Source organism: Aedes albopictus, chromosome 2, assembly GCF_035046485.1.
Source record: "Aedes albopictus strain Foshan chromosome 2, AalbF5, whole genome shotgun sequence".
Classification (NCBI taxonomy): domain Eukaryota; kingdom Metazoa; phylum Arthropoda; class Insecta; order Diptera; family Culicidae; genus Aedes; species Aedes albopictus.
The window spans coordinates 209,243,485-209,266,974 of record NC_085137.1 but is presented as its reverse complement, the minus strand read 5'-3'; the positions used below and the strand labels follow the sequence as shown (position 1 = coordinate 209,266,974).

General features: G+C 39.6%; 2 protein-coding genes and 1 long non-coding RNA gene across 3 annotated transcripts in view; 1 reads left to right on the top strand and 2 right to left on the bottom strand.

Annotated features, from left to right (window-relative positions):
• LOC134287899 (uncharacterized) overlaps positions 1–23,490 on the bottom strand; it is a 327,459-nt gene that overhangs the window by 154,630 nt on the left and 149,339 nt on the right. The gene's annotated exons all lie outside the window — the stretch shown is intronic.
• LOC109621974 (DNA fragmentation factor subunit beta) lies at positions 1,291–20,585 on the bottom strand. The gene is made up of 4 exons (XM_029874186.2): positions 20,113–20,585; positions 12,243–12,366; positions 11,883–12,068; positions 1,291–2,222 (listed from the first exon to the last, which is right to left on the bottom strand). The coding sequence occupies exons 1-4, from the start codon at positions 20,257–20,259 to the stop codon at positions 1,333–1,335; spliced, it is 1,347 nt and encodes a 448-aa protein (XP_029730046.2). The 5' UTR covers positions 20,260–20,585; the 3' UTR covers positions 1,291–1,332.
• Positions 20,898–23,490, top strand: part of LOC109621964 (probable phospholipid-transporting ATPase IIA) — a 29,268-nt gene continuing 26,675 nt past the window's right edge. Inside the window, exon 1 of the mRNA XM_020076167.3 lies at positions 20,898–21,491. Coding sequence (XP_019931726.1) covers positions 21,322–21,491 — 170 coding nt within the window. The 5' untranslated portion in view covers positions 20,898–21,321. The remainder of the gene's footprint in view (positions 21,492–23,490) is intronic.

Here is a 23,490-nt window from a genome sequence, read left to right as displayed (position 1 = left end):
GACGGGACAGGTACGAGGCCGCACTAAAAAGGGTTCTTTTGAGGATTAGGACTTAATGGTCCAAGGAATCTCTCTTTACGGCGGTTGCGGAGCCTGAGAGGAATGGTCCCTGCTGGTTAGACCAATACCAACGAAATTGTTGATTTGTTCGATCATGAATAGTTAACGGGAGTAATCTGCGACTTTTTCCTTTCATATAAAGGTCCTGAAGATCAAGGCAAGTTCAACAGTTGGCCTAGGTACTATATATTCGGTTTTCAAAAACTTAAGGTTGACCAGTTTTGTCCCAAAATAATCACCCACGAAAAAAAAGGCGTAGAGCCCTTTGGAGGTAATCCTATTGGTCACATCCGGTCGAATCATAGACTGTAGAAAATATCTCAGGGAAAGGGACACATCGAAATGAAACTGCTGTTTATATTGGTAAACGTTTCGTATACAAAAAAATAATTGAAAATGAGATATTTTTTCCAAAATAAATCCAAGCTCAGCTAGTTTTGTTACAGTGAGCTGCGGTGCTCAAAGCTCACTTAACTGATGAGCGCCTGAGATCAATGAGCCTGAACGTTCATGGCCTATCCTTCTGTTGAGCATCAAGTTAGCATGAAATTGGCTGAGTTTTGCTCGTGAGCTGAGCTTTTTCAATGCCTGATTCGTATACACAAGAAGATACATTTTGTCCAGTCTGTCATTGTCTTGCTTTCACTCGCGCATTTAATCAGTTTAACCCTATATGCCTTTACGGCTATAATGTTTTACTAGCATGCGTCTCATCAGTAAGAAAGATTGTTTAGCTTGAATTTAGAATGGCAGTTTAGAGTTATTTGCATCATTCATGATCACAATATAAATACAACGAGACCATCGGAGGGTTAAACTTCATTTAATGAGCCATTTTACGAAGTGACAACAATGTTGATGATGATATTGATTTTCACGGGTTATTGGACGCTACCTCCTGTCAAAATTCATTCATAAAATCAGCTCGTAAAATGGACTATTCAATATAATACACTGAATCAAATTAACACAACAATAAAGACAAAGTCACAATCAGTTTGTCTCAACTTCAACAGATTGTGATAAATATCGTACATCTGCGTTTAGAGGTTTTTAAGCATAGCATCAAACAGTTTTGACTTTGGGATCATAATAATTCAAGAGTTGAAAAAAACGCCACAAATGTTGGCTTTTGTTTTGTCACAGACAAAAAAAAAATCGTTGTTATGTCATTATCAGTATGAGTTAAAACAAGGATAGGCTCAACTCTGTTCGCAAACACCCACAACGATATGTATATTACCACAGCATAAGCCTACTATCTAATGTGCTTTAACTCCTCATGGCTTTCTCATATTCTCCACCTGAATCCATCCCGCGCCCATACTTTAAACCGTTTTTATTGAAGCGTATTTTGTTTTGGAATTCCTTAATATACTTGTACTCTGCACATTTGTCACAGATAATGCTACCCTTGGAGATCATATCATGGATACTTTTGTCGTGGCAAACAATATGAACCAACTTGAGGTTCCCAAGCGTAAAGAGCTCGATAAAATAAGTTATCACAGAAAGTTTCTTACCCCTACGGTTATGTATTTTACAGATTGCATCTGCCTCGTTTTCGATGACACGTTTCATGTTTTCCACAATAGATGGCAAAACCGTGCGACGAATTTCCACCTGGTGGTCCAAATTCCACACTTGAAACAGTATCATATTCTCCCGACTGACGTACGGATTGATAATGTGCGCCTCGTACTTGCATGTCTTCTCGTTCCACAGACCCATGCAGCTGAAATCTCCCCTGGCATTGCAAAGAGCCACCCGGTACTTTTCCATTGCATTGCCATCGGTCTGAAGCGACCGTTCGATTGCCAGCTTCATTTTCTTTGGCATGATCCTTGACGCGTCGACCTCATCTCCGTCGCCTTGATTTTGCCGGTGCTCATCGGTGGTAAGGACCAAATTGGGAACGGCGCCTTGCGCTAATCGCCGCGCGTGGCTACGGTCAAATATACAGCTAAAATAGTCGAAACCGCTCAACAGTTGACGAAACAGTTCCAGCATTTCGTCGATAAGCTCCTTGGCCATCTTGTTCTGTCGGTAGATGGCGCATTTGGTTAGTTCGTCTTTTGTTTTGTAGAAATAACCTCGGATGCGGTCCTGGCCGCGACGCTGCATGACCTCCTCCTTGGTTTGACCGGACTTTTCATCGATTCCTTAAAGTGAAGGAAGTGCATTTTACTGATGTATTAGTATTTTGAAGAATAAGTTCGCGGTGCTATCATGTTGCTGAAATTTGAGATTAGTGATAATCAACTAAATTAACATTAATAGTCTTTGATAAAATTGCAAGGTTAAAACGGTATAATATTGTGTGAGATACAATACAATCTTTGTTAAATCACTCAATTTTAAGTCCTGTTGAATGAGGGAGATTGAACTTGGTCGAAGTTGCTGTATCCTGCTCTTATCCAATCGTCTATCAAATACAAAAATGTAAAAATCTAAAAATGTCAACAGATCACTATAATAGAAGTCAACAGCAGTAGGATAAATTGCAAAATATTGTACACTTTGCCTTCCATTTGGGACTTAAACAAATTGTCAAGACACTGTTACTTGATCGACTATGCTTAGATCTAGATCTAGAAATGGTTAATTATAATTTCTACACCGTGATAGAGCGGAATCAGTAAAAATGCACAATTAGTTGAAAGTATATATGACTGGGTGTATCAGGTATCAGTAGGTCGGCTCCAGAGGCACGTTCTCCTCCATTTGAAAAATTTGTACCATCACCACTGAATCAAAATTCAACCATCAACGCAACAATAATGACAATGTCGCAATTTTAATTGGTTGCGACAATCCACCCCATGCGACATAAGTAACTATTTCTCCCAACTTGAACAGAATAGGATAAAGATCGTTAACCACGATCTTGGAAATTTTGAAGCCTTGCATTGCGATTTTCGTGCGGTAACTTCGAGTCGGCAAACACTGCAACGCTGCTGAAGATCTATCATTTAACACGTCGATTTTTGCATTCCGTTTTGTCTGCAACAACAATTTTCGAGACATGTAATTATGTTATGTTACCAGTCGGGATAAAGAGTAACCTAAGTAACAAAATAAATATTTAATGCTTTTGAGGAATTTTTCAACACCATTCTTTAAAACCAAGCAGAAACCAAATAACTCTGCATAACGACGTCAATACAATAATAAACCCGCCATAAGGCATGGTACACAAATTACGTAACGCTAAAATCGGCGATTTCAGACTCCCCCCCTCCCCCTTGTAACGCTTTTTGTATGGAAACCAAAAATATTTTGTATTGCTTGTAACGCTAAGCTAGACTCCCCCCTCCCCCTATAGCGTTACGTAATTTGTGTACAATGCCTAAGATGAAAGAGGCACATTCAAAGATAGTCCTGAAGAGCTGATTATAAAATTCTCTTTAAACCTGTTGTATGTACTTCACAAGTTGTCCTCTAGGCGAATTAGGGTGTCTACTCAAAACTCAAAATGAAATTCCCTGAGTTTTCCAGGTTTTTCCAGATGAAATTTTAAAAGTTTATAAATCAAAAAAATAACGCAAATTTTCTAAAAATAATATAAAGGGTGACTTAGGGTATCATCGGCAGGTTGGTTCTCTTCGTCATAAGGGATTTATATGTTGGCCAAATTGCCTGAAACTTGATCATATTCAGCTTGGTTGGGAAGGATTTGATGCCAGCTCTGAATTCAACAGCTGAAACCTAGGTTTAAAAAAAAAACCATAACAAAGAGAACAAAATGCCGAAAATACGTAAGTTCCCCTGCTCTTCAGAAATCTTTCAAGATTTCTGAGCGTAATTCCTGGAACTTCTTACAAAGTAACTGCCTGGCTTTCCGCAAGAATCTTTCACGACATATCTGTTTGAGTACGTCCCGATATTACTTTCAAAAGTTTTCCGACATACTTCCAGAGATTCTCGCTGGATTCCTCCTGAAGATCCATCCAAAACTATTCAATATTTCTTCAAGAATGTCATTGGTTGAGCCTCGTAGCCATGCGATTAGAGTCCGGATGGATGAGGGTTCGATTCCCGCTCCGAGCGATGAAATTTTTCACGAAAATAGCTTCTTATCCGTAGCCACTCCGTGTTAAGTATCGTTCAATCGGTACAGCCGACGGCTGAAGCCAGTGTCCGTGTCTTTTTCAGTGGTTTTCCGGGATAGCTATCCAATAGTTTGTATCGGGATTTTTACCGATAGTTTTCAGATATTTCTCTTGTTTTCTCGCGGAACTTAGACCGTAGATACTTTCAGGATTCCATGAGGTGTTCAGAATTCCTCCTTGGATGTCCTTAATATTTCTTCTCGGGATTACTATTACAGGGTTGTTACGAGAAGCCTGGAAAAAAATCCGCGCCAAATCCACGCGAGAAGAATTAAAATCCGCGCCAAATCCGCGCGATTGTGAAATTGAATTCGCGCCAAATCCGCGAGAGTGCGAAAGTGAAGTTTCATTACGTGTATATTAAATATGCACAGTTCGAAAAAAAAACTGTAAAATTATGACGGATCGAATGTAACAAAAGGACCCCGTCATATATGATGCAAATTTTTGTACGATCTTAAAATTACATTGCAGATATTTATTTATTTATTTATTTTTTTGACAACATCTTCGGCTGAATGCCGCACAGACTGATCAGCTAGACTTAGAAAATATAAAGTAAATTTGAGCTCCGAGCGAGAATTGAACTCAGATTCTTGGGGTGTGACGTGTGAGTAGCATGCCCGAGCTCTCTCGGCTATCTCAGCTTGTTGAAGAGCAGACAGCCAAAGTTAAACTGCTTCTACCATAATGCACGCATTCCCGACATTCTCCGGCTGTGAGGGTAATTCTTAGAAATTAATTTTGAGATTTTTGAGTAATATCTGGAGAATCCCAGTGAGACTTTCTAGAAAGAAACATAAACTTTCGATAAGTATTCTCCAGGGAGAATACTTTAGAGCCCGTCCATGAACTATGTAGACTTTTAGGGGGTGAAGGGTGGTTTGGTCAATATCTTAGCTTCATACTTATTTCGAAAATTTTGTATGAACAAAGTCTATGAGCGTAGTTTTGAAATGGTCAAAATTGAGTCTACGTAGTTTATGGAGAGCGTTTTAAGAGAATACTGAAGAAATTCCAAGAGGAACACATGGGGAGATGCCTGTACAAAGAGTAAATACCTTCCTCCGCAGTTATACTATTAAAAACCCGATTTAATCCACCTATGGTGAACAGAACCCTTCTTACACTTATTAAAACTATTGTTGTATTATTTGTATTTAACATATTTATTTTGTGTGATGGACCAAAAGTTCTAGAAAATATTGTGGATTTGGCATCTAGTGGATTGGTTTCCAAAATAGCATCATGGACCATGGACTAAACTACCAGAAATGCCAGACACCTTCTAGAATCTTGAATGAAATTCAAAAAAAAAATTGGTTTACATATTCTGGAATATTGTATCTTTTGTTAACTGCCAAAAGATCTTGAATCGATTAACAAATGGATAAGCAAATCAGCGAGATAGACTTTGTCTAACATCTCTTAATCAGTCGAATAAATTAGCTCCGAAGTACTTGATATTCATGGTTATGGTGTAAAAAGGACAAAAATGATATATCTACTATGCTAATAAGTTTTGAAATTAGCTAGTTATTTTGGCTGTCCAGTTCTTGCATTTTTCCCACAATACATAAATTCAAAGCTTTCATTTAACATATTGTTAGTTTTCATAGAATTCCTGTTTATTTGTAATTTGTTATTTATAATTTTATTGAAAACAATAACCTGCTAGTATACACTTTATATGAGGTCAGCATTATTGATTGAACAATAATTTCCCATAGACTGGTCAAAAGCTCATGCAAGATAACAAACGAATATAATAATAAAAAAGGAATTTATTGAAATACTTTTCGAAAGATATCTCAGTAACCAAATGTCCAATCCAAATAAAATTTCAGAGCCTTTTACAAGGATACTGTAGCTTTCATTTGGTGCTAAGAGAACCCAAATCGGTTGACAGACGGCTGAGATATTTATTGTGATACACTTGGTCAAAAATCTCTCAAAAGGTTAACCTGTATTACTCACAAGTACTCTTTGAAAGATATCTCGAAAACCAAATGTCCACTCCTAATAAAATTGTACAGGGTTCTACTAGGATGTTATAGCTTTCATTCGGTGCCAGGAGAACCGAAATCGGTTGACAGATGGTTGAGATATTTATTATGATACACTTGGTCAAAAATCTCCAAAAGTTTAGTTGAATAAATCCTAAGTACACTTCGAAAGATATCTCTGTAACCAAATGTCTAATCCTAATAAAATTTCTGAGCAATCGACTAGGATGTTGTAGTTTTCATTTGGTGCCAAGAGAACAAAAATCGATTGACACACGGCTGAGATATTTAGTATAATACACTTTGTTAAAAGTCTCAAAAAGTTTAGTTGTATAACTTCTAAGAACTCTTCGAAAGATATCTCGGTAACCAAATGTCCAATCGAAATAAAATTTCAGAGCGTTCTACTACGAGCTTTCATTTGCTGCCAAGAGAACTCAAATCGGTTGACAGACGGCTGAGATATTCATCAACATGCTAAATGTCAAAAATCTCTCAAAAAGCTAATCTATATTACTTCAAAGTACTCTTCGAAAGATATCTCGGTAACCAAATAACAAATCGAAATAAAATTTTTGGGCGATCTACTAGGATGATGTAGCTTTCATTTGGTGCCAAGAGAATACAAATCGATTGACAAACGGCCGAAATATTTATTATGATAAACTTGGTCAAAAATCTTAAAAAGTTTAGATGTATGACTCATAAGTACTCTTCGAGTGATATCTCGGTAACCAAACGCCCAATCGAAAAAAAATTCAATAGCGTTCTACTAGGATGTAGTAGCTTTCATTTGCTTCCAAGAGAACTCAAATCGGTTGACAGACGGCTGAGAAACGTGCGTGACTTTTTTTGTAACGCACATACACACACACACACACACATACACACATACACACACACACATACAGACATTTGCTCAGTTCGTCGAACTGAGTTCATTGGTATATGAGACTCGGCCCTCCGGGCCTCGGATCGAAAGTCGGTTTTTCGAGCGATATTTATACCCTTCTTATGGGTGTAAGAAGGGTAAAAAGAATTTATTGAAATACTCTTCGTAAGATATCTCAGTAATCAAATGTCGAATCGAAATAAAATTTCAGGATCTTATACAAGAAGGATATTGTAGCTTTCATTTGGTGCTTAGAAAACCCAAATCGGTTGACAGATGGCTGAGATATTTATTATGGTACCCTTGGTCCAAAATCTTTCAAAAAGTTAACCTGTATTACTCCCAAGTACTCTTTGAAAGATATCTCGGTAATCAAATGTCCAATCCTAATGAAATTGTATAGGGTTCTACTAGAATGTTGTAGCTTTCATTTGGTGCCAGGGTAACCGAAATCGGTTGACAGACGATATTTATTATTATACAAGATATTTATTATTATACAATTGATCAAAAATCTCAAAAAGTTTAGTTGTATAAATCCTAAGTACTCTTCGAAAGATATCTCTGTAACCAAATGTCCAATCGAAATAAAATTTCTGGGTGATCTACTAGGATGCTGTAGCTTTCATTTGGTGGCAAGAGAACTTAAATCGATTGACAAACGGCCGAAATATTTATTATGATACACTTGGTGAAAAATCTTAAAGAGTTTAGAAGTATGACTCATAAGTACTCTTCGAGAGATATCTCGGTAACCAAACGTCCAATCGAAAAAAAATTCAATAGCGTTCTACTAGGATGTAGTAGCTTTCATTTGCTTCCAAGAGAACTCAAATCGGTTGACAGACGGCTGAGAAACGTGCGTGACTTTTTTTTGTAACGCACATACACACACACACATACACACATACACACACACACACATACAGACATTTGCTCAGTTCGTCGAGCTGAGTTCATTGGTATATGAGACTCGGCCCTCCGGGCCTCGGATCGAAAGTCGGTTTTTCGAGCAATATTTATACCCTTCTTATGGGTGTAAGAAGGGTAAAAATCCCTACAACAACTATTGGATTAAACTCTGGGAAAATTCCCGAAAGACAATGATGCATTTTTTTTTATTTTCTACCTTTAGGTTTTTTTATAATTCCAGGTATTTCTCCAGTTATTTATTTGTGAATTCCTTCAAAAATTCCCCAGGGCTATTCTCCAAAGTTTTCACCATTAATTCTCACAGTGATTTACATGCATTTTTTAAAATTTCCTTCATGATGCCTCGATAGTTTTTCTAAAATGATCTAAGGATTTCTATTAAAAAATGGCTCTAGAAATATGCGGTGGATCACTCTGAAAATTTCAACGTTAAATATATTCTAGTTGCTTCTGATTGATGGATTACTCCAGCCATGGATTCCTAATATTTGTAATGAATTTCCTAGAATCAAATTTTATATTCTATTTGAGAAACTTGTACTAAAAAGATCAATCGTACCATATTCATGTGCGTAACTACAGCTCATTTGTCCCCTCAGTTCCAATGCCATGTGCGCTTGTTATACACTACAGCCAGCGTGTACCACTTTAGAACTAATAATTATTATAGTTTTGTCAGAAACTCTACGACAATTTTCTTTTCCTTTCGAAATTTTTACAGGATTTTTTATAGAAAATTTCCAGGCATTACAAACAAATTACGAGAACTTTCAAAGCATTCACCAAAAAAAACAAGATCAAATTTCATTCACAAAGATCTTAGGAACAATATCAGAAAAGATGCTTAAAGGAATTCCGGAGATACACCCTGAAGAAGATCCTTGATGTTTTTCTGGATTTTGTTATAGAATTTCTAAGAAGTATTTGGGATACAGCTCAAAGTTTAGTTCATCCCTGTAAATCCAATAGATATTATATTTTATTGTCATCATTTATAAAGGTGACAAAGTGCTAGCGTGTTTTACTTAAATATGTTGTAAAAACTAAGTATTAAAAATAAAGTTTATTGCTACGACAATAAACTACATAGACGTAATGTAACTAAGCTGGTTCAGTTCAAAGCTTTCTAGATCAATTTCTAGGCTCTAGGATTCATATCAACGGGAATAAAAGTTATTTCAAGCACTTACAACTCTTAGTATTTTCATATGCAAGATTCACAGAACAAAGTTCGTCGAGGGGATTCGTGGTTGGTAGATAAAGAGAAGGCAATCTCACACGAAAAACTATGATGCAAATTAGACTAAAATCATGTTCAAAATTCAACAAAATTTGCATGACGGAACAGCAAAACCAATTCCGCGCCAAATCCGCGCGAGGGCCGTATTCTAGGGGAAAATCCGCGCCAAATTCGCGAAAATCGCGAAATCCGCGAAATTCGCGAAAACCGCGCTGTTGTAACAACCCTGCTAGAACTTTTTTCAAGATGTCTCATTTTATCTCCGGTTTCTCCTGAAATTCCTGTCGAGATTTCTTCAACAATATTTTGCGGAGTTTTTCGCAAGATTTTATTTGAATTCCCTCGAATATTTCTCCAGGAACTTCCTTTAAGGTATTTCGTAAGTTATCTGAGGAGACATTCTGAGGAAAACCCGTAGAAGAATCCCTGCAATAATTTTCGGAGAAATCTCTAAAGCAGTATCCAGAATCTCGGAATAATTTCTGGTAAAGATTACTGGAAGAAATTTGGGAATAATGCAGAGAATATCTGTAAAAAAAATCTCAGGTGGATCACTGCCAGAAATCTGGTACAACTACAAGGAACAGCCTGGCTCTGAAAGAATGCAAGAGAAGAATTCAATGAGCAATAACTCCTGTGAAAATCCCAGAAGGCGCTCTAGAAAAAAAATCTTAGAAGGAAGTCCAGGGTAAATTCAGATGAAATCTGAGAAGCATCTCATTACCTACATCGGAAGGAATCATCTGAGAGAAGTTCCAGGAGATACTCCGAGAGGAATCTCAGGTAAAACATCAAAGTAAACCTCGCGAAAACTATTAAGAAATTCCTGAAGGAGACCAGGAAGAACATCTCGAAAAAAGCCCAAAGCAATTATTTGAAGATATCACAGGAAAAAAAATGAAAGAAATCTCTTGAGGAATTCTTGCAGTAAATTCGTGAAAACTCCTTCAGAAACCCTTGGAGGAACTGTAGTAGAAACCACAGGAATAGCTCCTTTAGAAACTCCGAAAGAAATTCTGGGAAGATCTTCTGGGGAAGTCCCAAGAGGAACACCGGAAGAAATCGTGTAAAATTTCCATGAGGAATGCCGAAAGAAATTCAACGATTTATCCCGACAGAAATTCTTCTAGAGTATTCGGGACAAATTCTGGTAGAAATCCTACGAATATTTCTTTGAGCAAAACACTGGAGGACCTCCGGAAAGAAATAGCATGCCCGAGAAAAACTCCAGGAGAAATCGGTTGGAATTCAGGAATCCTGGAAGGAATCCGGAAGTATACCTTTCCGAAAAAAAAACAAAATGGAATACCAAGAAAAATAGCGTCAAAAATGCGGAAGGAATTTTGGAAGAAATCCTGAGAGACATTCCAGGAGGTAATTCTAAAGATGTTCCAGAAAGAAACCCTGACGGAATTTCTGGAAAAAAAATCCTTGTACCGAAATTTCTTGGTATCGAAATTTCTATATGGATTACTACCAGGTTTTTATTTATTTTTTTTTATCGGCGTGAAATTTCCCTGAGTTCTCAAGATATTCCCTGAGTATTCCAGGTTTTTCCCTGTTAAATAAAATTCCCTGAGGGTTCCCGGTTTTCCAGGTTTTTCCAGGTAGTAGACACCCTGGAATGGTATCTCCTTGTAGAGCTCTTCGAGTGCACCATGAAACGACAAAAAATGATAGCTTTTAATCCTACTGCAGTTTATATGTTGAAGAAAAAGTTAAATTAAGTCAGGAAAAAGCTTCATAAAAATCAATGTTACAACTTTATAATCGGGATTAATTTCTAACACAAAATGGAAATATTTCCGTAGGGGAACAAGTTTGTCAACTGCCAAGCGAAATTCATCGTATAGGGAAGTTGAATCATCTCGGCAGGGGTCCTATTTTGGGCACTTTTCTGCTATAACTCAGCCAATTCTGAACCAATTGACACAATTTTTGGAACGCGATGAGATACGTATAGTATGTAACCGTGAACAAAATGTCAAGTCAATTGGTTTGGAATAGACTGAGTTATAGCGAATAGTGTCCAAAATACCGACCGCTGCCCAAGTGGTTTGCTACCCTATATGTTGCAAGATAATTCCAAAAATTGCAACGCGCTTCGATAATAATGCAATAGGAGAATTTTTAAATTATCATTCAAAGTCACGAGAGCATTACTCATGAGTTGTCTCAACATGGCTTCCGATAAAATCCACGAAGACGTCTTTAATTTTCGCTGGTTTTAATCAACATTTCCATAAGGTCGTCTTAAATTTCTTTCAACTCAAGCAAGAGTTAAAAGCGTTCAAGAGTACTCAGATTTATAATCACAGACTTCAGGATCTAAACACAAGAACAGTTTCGATGGCATAGGATATCCAGAAAAAAATATTCTGCATCATGTGCTACCCTTTTTATACTGTTGAACTCCAAAACTACAGATAAACGTAGAAAAAACTCTATAATAACGCTTGGAACAATTCCAGCACCAAAGGGTTAAACCGTTTAAAATATTGTTTTGTCCCTTTACAAACAATTAGTGCATTTTTACATCTACAACCAAGACAATACCAAATTAGGTTACACATGTTACCCCTGTTAAAACCATTACCAACCACCATGTGCGTGCATTAGTATACACATTTTTCGCAAACCTTCAAACCATTCCGCGTGATCACTTCGGTGGCTCTTCAGCGTTTGCTCGTCCTGCGAGCGCTGGGCATTGTGCAGCAGTTTAGCTATCTCGCTTTGGTTGTTGCTGACGAACTCCTGGACCAGCGAGCCAGCCTGCAGCAGTTCGCTATGGGTGGACTTGATTGCGTCATACATAAGCTGGAAATCTGCCACCGGGAATGGGGGAAAAGGAATAGTTTGGCAGAATTAGGTCAATGTCACACATTTCGCACTTGGGTTCGTAGACAGCGATACCTACACATTCAGTTATGTGCAAATGCCATTTAGAGAAAATAAGCTGCAGCTTTATATAAGTGATAGAAGGTACTGCTGGTACTTACCCGTTTTTACGATAACGTCCTTCTCTGCGACCACGAACAGGACCTGGGCCGGAAGGGTACGAAAATAGTCCTCATCCAACACCTCGACGCCTTCGCTTGCCAGATAGACGCGACAGTTTTGCAGCTGAAAATGAACGGAAACGGTTGGGGAAATGAGATATAGTTTCAATTAAAAGTCTGTTGCATGCGCATATGAGCTTTTTGTTTTCCTTGGTGGCTTTATTTTAAGTTTTTACTTGATCGATAAGACCGAATTTACTATTTTTGTAAAAATGTCCATGACATAACATCAACATTATAATTTACAAGAGTCCATTTTAAAGCGCACAAGGTTTATGGTAATGAACTATTCATTTAATTTTTGAACTTTGAGTTAAGAGGGCCGGTGAACATATAACCGGATATTTCAAGTCAAAACTAGCTACTTCACATCTCAATGATATTCGTACAAAATCAACTGAATAATACTAAACATGATCTCTAGAGCTTCTTCTTTCTACATAAATAAACAGTTGAAATTCTTTCTAAATATGTCCAAAGTTCGTGCTCATATTTCATAATACAAGTAGTGTCGAAGAATATAAAACCATGTCAAATGAAACTCATTAAAAAATGAGGCGAAACAGTTACATGTTCAACCATACAGTTAATTGATTAATCGAAACTAGGTCAATCATCAGATTGTTCATGACAACGTAAACCGGGGAAGCAAAAAAAGAACAATCACTGAAATACATAATGTAAGATAAACTACACACACACAAACATACCCCCAGAGTACAATCAACCGGGTCAATGTCATTGGCCTTCGTGCTATGTATATGTCCTTTTGTGTCGCTACTCTATATCCGGTTGGGTCTGCTGTATCTATCAATGCACGCTTGTTTCTCTTCTACCTATATATAACAGATGCAGGTGCACTTGCAATCGAGCAATTGCAACAACAACAATTACAACAAATTTGTGCACTTGCGCTCAAACGTTGACCTCGAAACGCGCGGGCAGATTTTTCTCAGGCTCCGGTTACAATTACTAGTAGGTATCGCACTTGTGTCCTTATATAGGAATGCCCTTCCCAAGTGCTCTCTGATCGAACGAAGCTATTAAAGAGTGCATCGGGGAAATATACTTTGCCTATGTAATTATGTATCGTTCTTGTAGGATTTTCTCAAATCATCGATGGTCAATATCCAGTATAGGAACCCAGCATGTCTACAAGTCTTGAGTTAAAACGATAGGCTTAGAGAACAGATGATATTACATTAGTTATTTATAAAATGAGTTGCAAAAGTAAGCACGAGTCGAACGTAATCAATTGTTATGAATCTGATTAGTTCATTCCATGATGAAAACAACAAATTTTCCTCGAGAGGAATTGGCGGAGAATTCCTCAGTAGGGATAACTACTTGTCTACATTTTTCAGAAGGAATTGCTGAAGAATTCTGAGCATATTGCAGGAGGATTTCCCAGAAGCAATCGGTGGCTGTATAAATTGACTGCATACTTTCGAATGGAACTGCTGGAGGATTTTTCGGGAAAGATTGCTATAACTCTGTCAGGAATGCTGAAGGATTCCTTGGTATGAAAAGTTGGAGGATTTTCCGAAGGAATTGTTAGAGGACTGGTATTGGTGAGGGCCTGTCCATAAACTACGTAGACTCTTAGGGGGGAGGGGGGGGGGTTCTGGCCAAAGTCTACGCTTCATACAAATTTCGATAATTTTGTATGAACAAAAGTCTACGAGGGGGAGGGGGATGGGTCTGAGATGGTCGAAAAAAAGTCTACGTAGTTTATGGACAGCGCCTGATGGAAACTGCCAGAGATAGCACGGGTGAAACTATGTACTGGAGGATTCTCTAGAAGAAACTGCTAGAGGTTTCTCTACAAGAGATTTCTGAAGAGTTTACAAAAAAAAACATGTTAACTCCCGGGGAAATTCTTTCAGGAGTTCCTTCTGGAGATTCTGCTAGAAGTTACCTCTGAAAAATTGTCCAGGAGTTCTGTATGTAGGTTGCTCCAGGTGTTCCTTTAAGGGCGGACGGGACGGTCGGAGAAATATCCGCCATTGCTCTGTTGCTACTAAGATGGTAATCTCAGATTCTACTTCATATTTTGCAACAAAAACCTATCACTGTGTATGCTCACTTGCAGTGCATATGCTGATTGATTTTCAGCATCTTCAGTGCGGTAGAACTCGAGATTACCATCTTCAAAATCGCGAGGCAAATTGTTAGAAAGAGAGGCAAGATAGGCAAAATAACAGGGCGTCCCGTTTCACCTTAAGAAATTTTTCTAGAGTTCTTACAAGAGTTCTTCCTGGGGATTCCTCCTGAACTTCATTCTGGAGATATCTCCAAGAGTATCCTTCCTGGGAATACCCAGGGATTCCAGACTTCCTTCTATCGATGTCTCATATGAGTTCCTTCTGGAGATTTATCTTTGAGTCTCCTCTGGAGATTCCTCCAGGGGTTTCCTCTGCAAATTCCTCCAAAGGTTCTCTCTGTGGGATTCCTTCAGGAGTAACTTCTGGAGATTCTCCCAAGAGTTCTTTCTTGAGATTCCTCCAGGAGTTCCATCTCGGAATTCCTCTAAGAGTCCCCTTTGGGATTCCTCCAAAAGTTCATTCTAGCGGTAACTGCAAAAGTTATTCAAGGAGTTGATCCTGGGAATTCCTTCAGGAGTTCCTTCTGATGGTTTCTCCAGAAGTTCCATCAAGAAAATCGTCCAGAAGCTCTGGAGATTCATACAGGCGTACTTTTTGAAGATTTTTTAAGACACTACACACCGTCTTAAGCCAGAGGCTGTACAGACTTACTTATAACCTTTCCGTGCACGCTTTGCCAAGCGTGAAAATTCTACCGCACGCATAATCCAACAGGAAAACAGCAGTCTCAACAATGACAAAACATCGGAAATGTCAAGCGTATGCTTTGCTGTTGGTTGACGGTTGCGGAAAAGTTTGCACACTCTGCAAAGCGTCTGAAAGCTTTACACTAGACAATGGACAACTTAAACGACACTCAGTTGCACCATAAAGAATTTTTCGTTCCACGAAAAGTTTTCTCCGACTGGAGTGGGACGTGGGTTCCGTGGCTAACAATATACGCACAAACAGCTGGCGCCACGAAGGCCATAATTTTCCAAGAGTTTCGCAAGGGAATTTCCCTGGAGTTTCTTTTGAAGATTTCCACAGGAGTTCCCTGTAGGTGTTCCTCCAGGAGATCCATCTTCCAGGAATTTTTCCTTGGGAATTCAGGAGTTTCTTCCGTGGATTATTCCAAAAGTCTCTTCTGGAGATTCCTCAAGGAGTTCATTCTAGCGATACCTGCAGGAATTATTCTAGAAGTTCTTCCTGAGGATTTTTCCAGGAGATCCTTTTGAGGATACCCCAGGAATTTCGCTTGGGTAGTTTCTTAGGGAGTTCCATCTGCGGATTCCTCAATAACAGATGGAGATTCCTTGAGGTAGAATCCAGTAATTCCCTTTGGAGTATTTCCCAGAAATCACTCTTAGAGGAAGTCCTGGAGGAGTCAAGAAGGGATTCTTAAACAGATCTTCTTGTAGGAACTCCTGGATGAATTTCAAAAGGAAATTCTGATGAAATCTTAAATCTCCAGATAGAATTCTTAGCGCAATCCTCAAACGAAATTCTTTCAAAGATGTAAGACTACAACTAGATCTTGCATCCTAATATAGCAGGCATACCACAGAGTTATTATTTCACCAGATGAGTAGCAAAAGACGTCGGGAATTGGAATGGCGCTTACGTCACTTTGTAGAATCACGACAGCGCACCACCATTTACAGGATGTTTATGTATTATATGAGTGGTCCTCTACGGATACAATGTTGGAGTTAGTACTTCTTGAGGTACAAGACTTAAATGACCCAGAATACCCAGCAGACCTAGAGGACCCAGAAGACCCAGAAAAACAAGAAGACCCAGAAGACCCCAATGACCCAGAAGATCCAGAAGACCTTAGAAGACCCTGAAGATCCAGAAGATTATTATGTCAGTGGTCCTCTACGGATACAATGTTGGAGTTAGTACTTCTTGAGGTACAAGACTTAAATGACCCAGAATACCCAGCAGACCTAGAGGACCCAGAAGACCCAGAAAAACAAGGAGACCCAAAAGACCCCAATGACCCAGAAGATCCAGAAGACCTAGAAGACCCTGAAGATCCAGAAGATTATTATGTCAGTGGTCCTCTATGGTTCGAGTTAGTACTTCTTGAGGTACAAGACCTCAATGTTGAAGTTAGTACTTCATGAGGTACAAGACCCAACTCAGACGACCCAGAAGACCAAGAAGATTCAAAAATCCAAGATACCCAGAAGCCCTAGAATACAAAGAAGACCCAGAGGACATACAAGACCAAGAGAACCCAGAAGACCAAGAAAACTCAGAAGACGCAGAGACCCAGAAGACCCAGAGGCCCAGAAGACCCAGAAGACACAGAAGATTCAGAAGACTCAGAAGACCCAGAGGACCTCAGAAGACCCAGAAGACTCATGAGACCCAGAAGACCGAGAAGACCTAGAGGACCCAGAGAACCCAGAAGACCCAGAAAAGCAAGACCCAGAAGACCCAAATGACCCCGAAGATCCAGAAGACCTAGAAGACCCTGAAGATCCAGAAGATTATTATGTCAGTGGTCCTCTATGGTTCGAGTTAGTACTTCTTGAGGTACAAGACCTCAATGTTGGAGTTAGTACTTCTTGAGGTACAAGACCCAAATGACCCAGATGACCCAGAAGACAAAGAAGCCCCCATAAGACTCAGACGACCCAGAAGACCAAGAAGATTAAAAAAATCCAGTATATCCAGAAGCCCTAAAACACAAAGAAGGTCCAGAGGACCTACAAGAACAAGAAGACTCAGAAGACGCAGAGACCCAGAGGCCCAGAAGACCCAGAAGATCCAGAAGACCCAGAATACCCAGAAGACTCATGAGACCCAGAAGACCGAGAAGACCCTGAGAATTCAGAAGACCCAGAAGACCTAGAAGACCTAGAGAACCCAGAAGAACCAGAAAAGCAAGACCCAAATGACCCGGAGAACCAAAAGACATAGAAGATCCAGAGGACCCAGAAGATTATTAGATTCCCTTCTTAAGCATGTGGCTCCCATTTTCATCCTACGAAAAACAAAGGATTGAAGCGCTGTTTGTTTTGTTTCTTATTTTTGTATTTTTTGTTAGAAGTGAGCACCCATGAAAATAAAAAGAACGGAATCAATCGGTGCCGTAATCGCTTGTTTTCGAATAGGATGAAAACAATGAATATGGGAGCGTGAGATTAATGATGGAACACATACCCTATATCAGTGGTCCTCTACGGATACAATGTTGGAGTTAGTACTTCTTGAGGTACAAGACCCAAATGACCCAGAATACTCAGAAAACCTAGACGACCCAGTAGACCCAGAAGATCTAGAAGACCAAAAAGCCCCACAATACTCAGACGACCCAGAAGACTAAGAAGATCCAAAAGATCCAGAATATCCAGAAGCCCTAGAATACAAAGAAGACCCAGAGGACCTACAAGACCAAGACCCAGAAGACAGATAAGATCAAGAAGACTCAGAAGCTTCAGAGACCCAGAAGGCCCAGAAGACTCCAGAGGACCCAGAACTCAGACTCAGAAAACCCAGAGGACCCTGAGAATCCAGAAGACCTAGAGGACCCAGAGAACCCAAAAGATGCAGAAAACCAAGACCCAGAAGATTCAGAAGACCTAAAAGACCAAGACCCAGAAGATCCAGTAGATCCAGAGGACCTAGAAGATTATTATATCATTGGTCCTCTACGGTTACAATGTTGGAGTTAGTACTTCTTGAGGTACTAGACCTAAATGACCCAGAATACCCAGAAGACCCAGACGACTCAGTAGACCCAGAAGACCTAGAAGACCAAGAAGTCCCCACAAGACAGACGACCCAGAAGAGCCAAAAGATCCAGAACACCCAGCATCCCTAGAATACAAAGACCCAGAGGACCTACAAGATCAAGAAGACCGATAAGACCAAGAAGATCCAGAGACCCAGAAGACCCATAGGACCCAGAAGGCCCACGAAATCTAGAAGACCAAGAAGATCCAGAAGACCCAGAGAACCCAGAAGATTCAGAAGACCCAGAAGGCTCAGAATACCTAGAAGACCCAGAAGACTCAGAATACCTAGAAGACCCAGAAGACCCATTGAATTCAGAAGACCCAAAAGACCCACAAGACCTAGAGGACCCAGAAGACCCAGAAAACCAGGAAGACCCAGAAGACCCAAATCACCTATAAGATCCAGAAAACGTAGACGACCCTGAAGACCCAGGGAACCCAGAGAACCAAGAAAACCTAAAGGACCCAGAAGACTTAGAAGACCAAGAAGTCCCAGAAGATCCCGAAGGCCCAGAAAACCCAGAGAGCCCAAAAGACCTAGAAGACCCAGAAAACCCAGAAGATCCAAAAGACTCAGATGATCCAGACGATCCAGAAGACCTAAACGACCCAGAAGACCCAGAAGATCTAGAAGACCCAAGAAACCTAGAAGTCCCAGAAGACCCAAAAACCCCAGAAGACTCAGACGATCTAGAATATTTAGAACACCCAGAAGATTCAGAAGACCCAAGAGACCCAGAAGATTTAGCATATCAAAAAGACCAAAACCTAGAAGACCAAGAAGCCCGCACAAGACTCAGACGACCCAGAAGACCAAGAAGAGCCAAAAGATCCAGAATACCCAGAATTCCTAGAATACAAAGAAGACCCAGAGTGGAGCGGACCTAGTGTGATGGTTAGAGCACTTGACTATCACGCCGAGGACCTGGGATCGAATCCCACTCCCGACATACTCACAAAATGTGGGTTCTTCCTTCGGAAGGGAAGTAAAGGGTGGGTCCCGAGATGAACTAGCCCAGGGTTAAAAATCTCGTTAATACAGATAAAAAAAAGAAGACCCAGAGGACCTACAAGATCAAGAAGTCCCAGAATACCAATAAAACCAAGAAGACCCACAATACCCAGAAGACCCATAGGACCCAGAAGGCCCAGAATACCCAGAAGACCCAAAGGACCCAGAGGACCCAGAAGACTCAGAAAACCCAGAAGACCGAGAATGCCCAGAAGAAGACCCAGAGAATTCAGAAGACCCAGAGACCCAGAAGATCTAGAGGACCCAGTAGACCCAGAAAACCCAAATGACCCAGACAATCAAGAAGACCCAGACGACCCAGGGAACCCAGAGGATCCAGAAGACCAAGAAAATGAAGAAGTCCTAGAAGACCCAGAAGGCCCAGAAGACCAAAATAACCCAAAAAACCTAGAAGAACCAGAAGATCCGAAAGACCCAGAAGATCCAGAAGACCCAGAAGACCTAGAATATTTAGAACACGCAGAAGATTCAGATGACCCAAGAGACCCAGAAGACTTAGCATACCAAGAAGACTCAGAAGACCCAGAGGATACAGAAGACCCACTTCTTACTACAGTTCCCAAGTTTGGAGAGAAGCCATAGCACGTATAAAATCTAAAGAGAGAAACTCCGCGGAAAATGTAGCAGATATTGCTGTTTTGCCATGACATTTCAGATGGACTCTCAAGCAAAGCTTCTGATAGAATTTCTAATAAAATTTCTCAATAATTAGTTCTGGGAAGATTTTTCGAAGACTGTAGAGCTCCGATGCCTATGAGAACGATATGGTGAATTGGTTATACCCTAGGCTTACTATGTCAAAACATACGAATTCAATTAGCCCTAGTCTCTCCTAAACCTAACCAGCAAGGCAACTTCAGTTCCAAATAAGGATGCAATGCTATCCACACAACAACACCAGCAAGCCCTTATTTCCCGCACCCCTTATCTAGGTCATTCACCTTGAACTTTTCGGAGGCTTTCGTTTTCAGCATCCGAAGCGAATCCGCGGCCACGCCGTACTTCTTGCTCCGGTCCACATTGGTGATCTTGTAGCCCTGCAGTGGCCCGGCTCCGGATGATTTCTTCGACGTGAGAAGGTTGAACATCCCGCGCGCGCGAATTCTTCTCTCTAGGTTCACTTCGAGGTCACTGCACTCCACTGGGAGGAAAGGCCAGCACACCAGAACACTATTCAGAGTACAGAGGTAGTTGTCAATGACAATGGGAGCCAGCAAGCCAGATACACTTTTGCACACGCGAAAATGCAACGCGAACCGTTCGCGGACACCGATGGCAACGGAATGTAACCGAGCGTCGCCAGTTTTTCCTTGCGAGGCGGAAAATTTCGCTGTGTGGGTTGCACTTTGTTTGTTGTGCAAAACGTTGTGGCCGTGAGAAATTTATGCTGTGTTGTTTACGTTTCGCAGCTGCGCGATGCTGGACCAGTGTTGTCAGCGTTAACAGATTTTTCTCTTGAGGTGTTTTTTTTTCAAAAAAAAACTGTTTGCTCAGTGGATTTGTTTCCAGCTACTTTTATATTGAATTTTATTCAGATGCGCAATTTCAAAGTAAATTGATAAATGTGAAAACCCATTTGCCAATAAGAACTAAAACTTGTTCTTTTAAGCGCCTGAAAATGCTAAAAATCCTCAAAATCTCAAATGCTATATTTTTTCCGTGCGTGGTGATCAGCGTCTCCATATATTTAACGGTGGGGCCATGCAGCATAAAAATGCGCGTTTGTTTGTGTATGCAGTGCCCAGGAATCGTGTTTCAGTCAGGAAAACTGCATCGCGAATTTTTATCAGCTAGAAAAGTGTGTCCGCGAAGATAAGAAATGAAAACAAAACTCGTTCGAGATAGGCGGTTGGTGATCTAAATTCTCCGATAATCTTATCGCGAAACGAAGTCAACGAAGCATGACAACGAACAGCGAGCGCAGTCGAGTATAGTTCCGCCCAGAAAATAGGAAGTGCGTTGCGGTTTGCGAGTGGAAATCCTGAGTGCATATGGTGCAGGCAGCAGTGGTGAAAATTTTTGACAGCCGGAACATCCGTGCAGAAAATCTTTGGTGACAAGTGCAGCTGGGACAAAGGGCCTTGGGCAAGTGGATTTCCGCCGAAAAAAAAAGTCCCACGGGAGTGGCCTCGTTGGTGTTCGGGGAAGGGATGAATGTGGAATTACGTGACTTTGAAATCAGTGACTCAGAGGCAGAATTACTAATCGAACCTTCGTCGGGCAGTGGCCGGGTGATAAGCCGAACGTACGGCGGACGATCTTACCGGAGCCGTCGAAGAGAACCATTCAAGCTGGGGAACTTTCTGAAGAAATTGTGCTGGTAAGTTTTATGTTTTTTTTTCACAATTCCTTCCTACATTTCCAGCTTTTATAAAGCTTCAATAAAGAAATAATAGTTATTTATGTCACGAGTTGCAAAAAGTTGATTTTTTCAGCACGAGTCGTGCATTTATCCAACGAGGCTTGCCGAGTTGGATAAATACGAAGAGTGCTGAAAAAATCGAGTTTTGCAACGAGTTCCATACAAAATTTTATGCAATGATTTTTTCATAATGCAACTTATTTGAGTTGCATAATGTTCATAATGCAACTGAAATGGGTTGCATTATGAACATTATGCAACTATTTTTCATTATGCAACTCATTTCAGTTGCATAATGAACCGGTTCGGAAAAAATGACCATTATAATACCGAAATGAGTTAGATAAAATAGAAATTATGATACTGAATTGCATAAAATATTTTACAATATGCTACAATCAGGTTCAAGATCATCCCAAGTTTGACCCTGGCAACCTGGCCCTGTTGGAATTTATTTAGAACAGAAAATTGCTGGGAATGGGAAAATCTTTGTTGATTTTTACTTTGTTGAATTTTTAAGGATAACAAATAAATTCATCCCGAATTTTCTTAGATGTTTCCAACATTTTTTTGTAAAAATTTCCTTCAGGGATTCGAAGAATTCAGACAAAATATTCTATACAGTAATAACATACCTTCAACTATATTTTCATCAAGCTGCCAGCTTGAAATTTACGAGAAATATTCCAAAATTGTTCTTCTTCTTTATCCCCACTGTGACTTGGTCTGCCTCTCTTCAACTTGGTGTCATTTGAGCACTTCCACAGTTATTAATTGAAGGGCTTTCTTTGTCTGTCATTGCATGAAATTTTATATTGTGAGGCAAGTACAATGACACATTCTGCCCAGGGAATCGAGAAAATTTTCCGGCCGTAACGGGAATCGCACTCGCCGTCTCCGGATTGGAGATCCATAGCCTTAACCGCTAGGTTAACTGAAGACCCCAAAATTCCTTCTTATAAGTTTTTGGCAGGAATGACTATTGGTTGAAAATTATTTAATGAACTCCATTATCAAATTCTTCAAAAACTCTATGGGTTTGATTAAAAAATACAAAATTATATTATTTTAGAAGTTTTCCAAAAACCTACTGGTAAATTATTTAAAAATATATCTAGCAGAGCACAATAAATTGCCAAGATGCATTTCTAAACGAACAACATTCCTACATTCATAGATTTATCCAGCACACTGAATTCCAGGGTTGTTACAACAGCGTGGATTTCGCGGATTTGCCCCTAGAATTCGGCTCTCGCGCGGATTTGGCGCGGAATTGGTTTTGCTGTTTCGTCATGCAAATTTTGTTGACTGATTTTGTTGTGTGAGATTGCCTTCGACGCACGGTGTCAAAATCTCGATTATTATCGAACTTTCATGTACCTCGCATTTTTCTTCAAAAATGATTAGTTTGGGTTATATATTCATAAACGGAAGACTAGAAAATATTCCATCGGCGACAATTTTTCCAGACATTTTGTATGGGACGTTTTTTGAGCTAAAACAGTATTTATTGAATTTTAGTATGGAAAATTGTCAAAAACTTAGCTAAATCAAAACTTCTCCGATGGAATATTTTCAAACTTTCCATTTATACTATATAGCCAAAATTCTGACATGTTATGAAGAAAAATCCGAGGTACATGAAAGTTCGAAAATAATCGAAATTTTGACACCGTGCGACGTACTTTATTCTGTGAATCTTCATGTGATAATACTGAGACTTGAGCCATTTTAGTGCTTGAAAAAACGTTTATTCCCGTTGATATAAATCCTAGTGCCCTTGCATCTTTGGCAATATGTTTCAGTAATAAATCAATACGAAATTGATCTAGCAAGCTTTGAACCAAACCAGCTTTGTTACATCTACGTACTTTATTGTCGTAGTAATAAACTTCATTTTGCATAATTAATTTTTAGTTTTTTTTTATTAAATACCAGTATTCTCTTACATTTATAA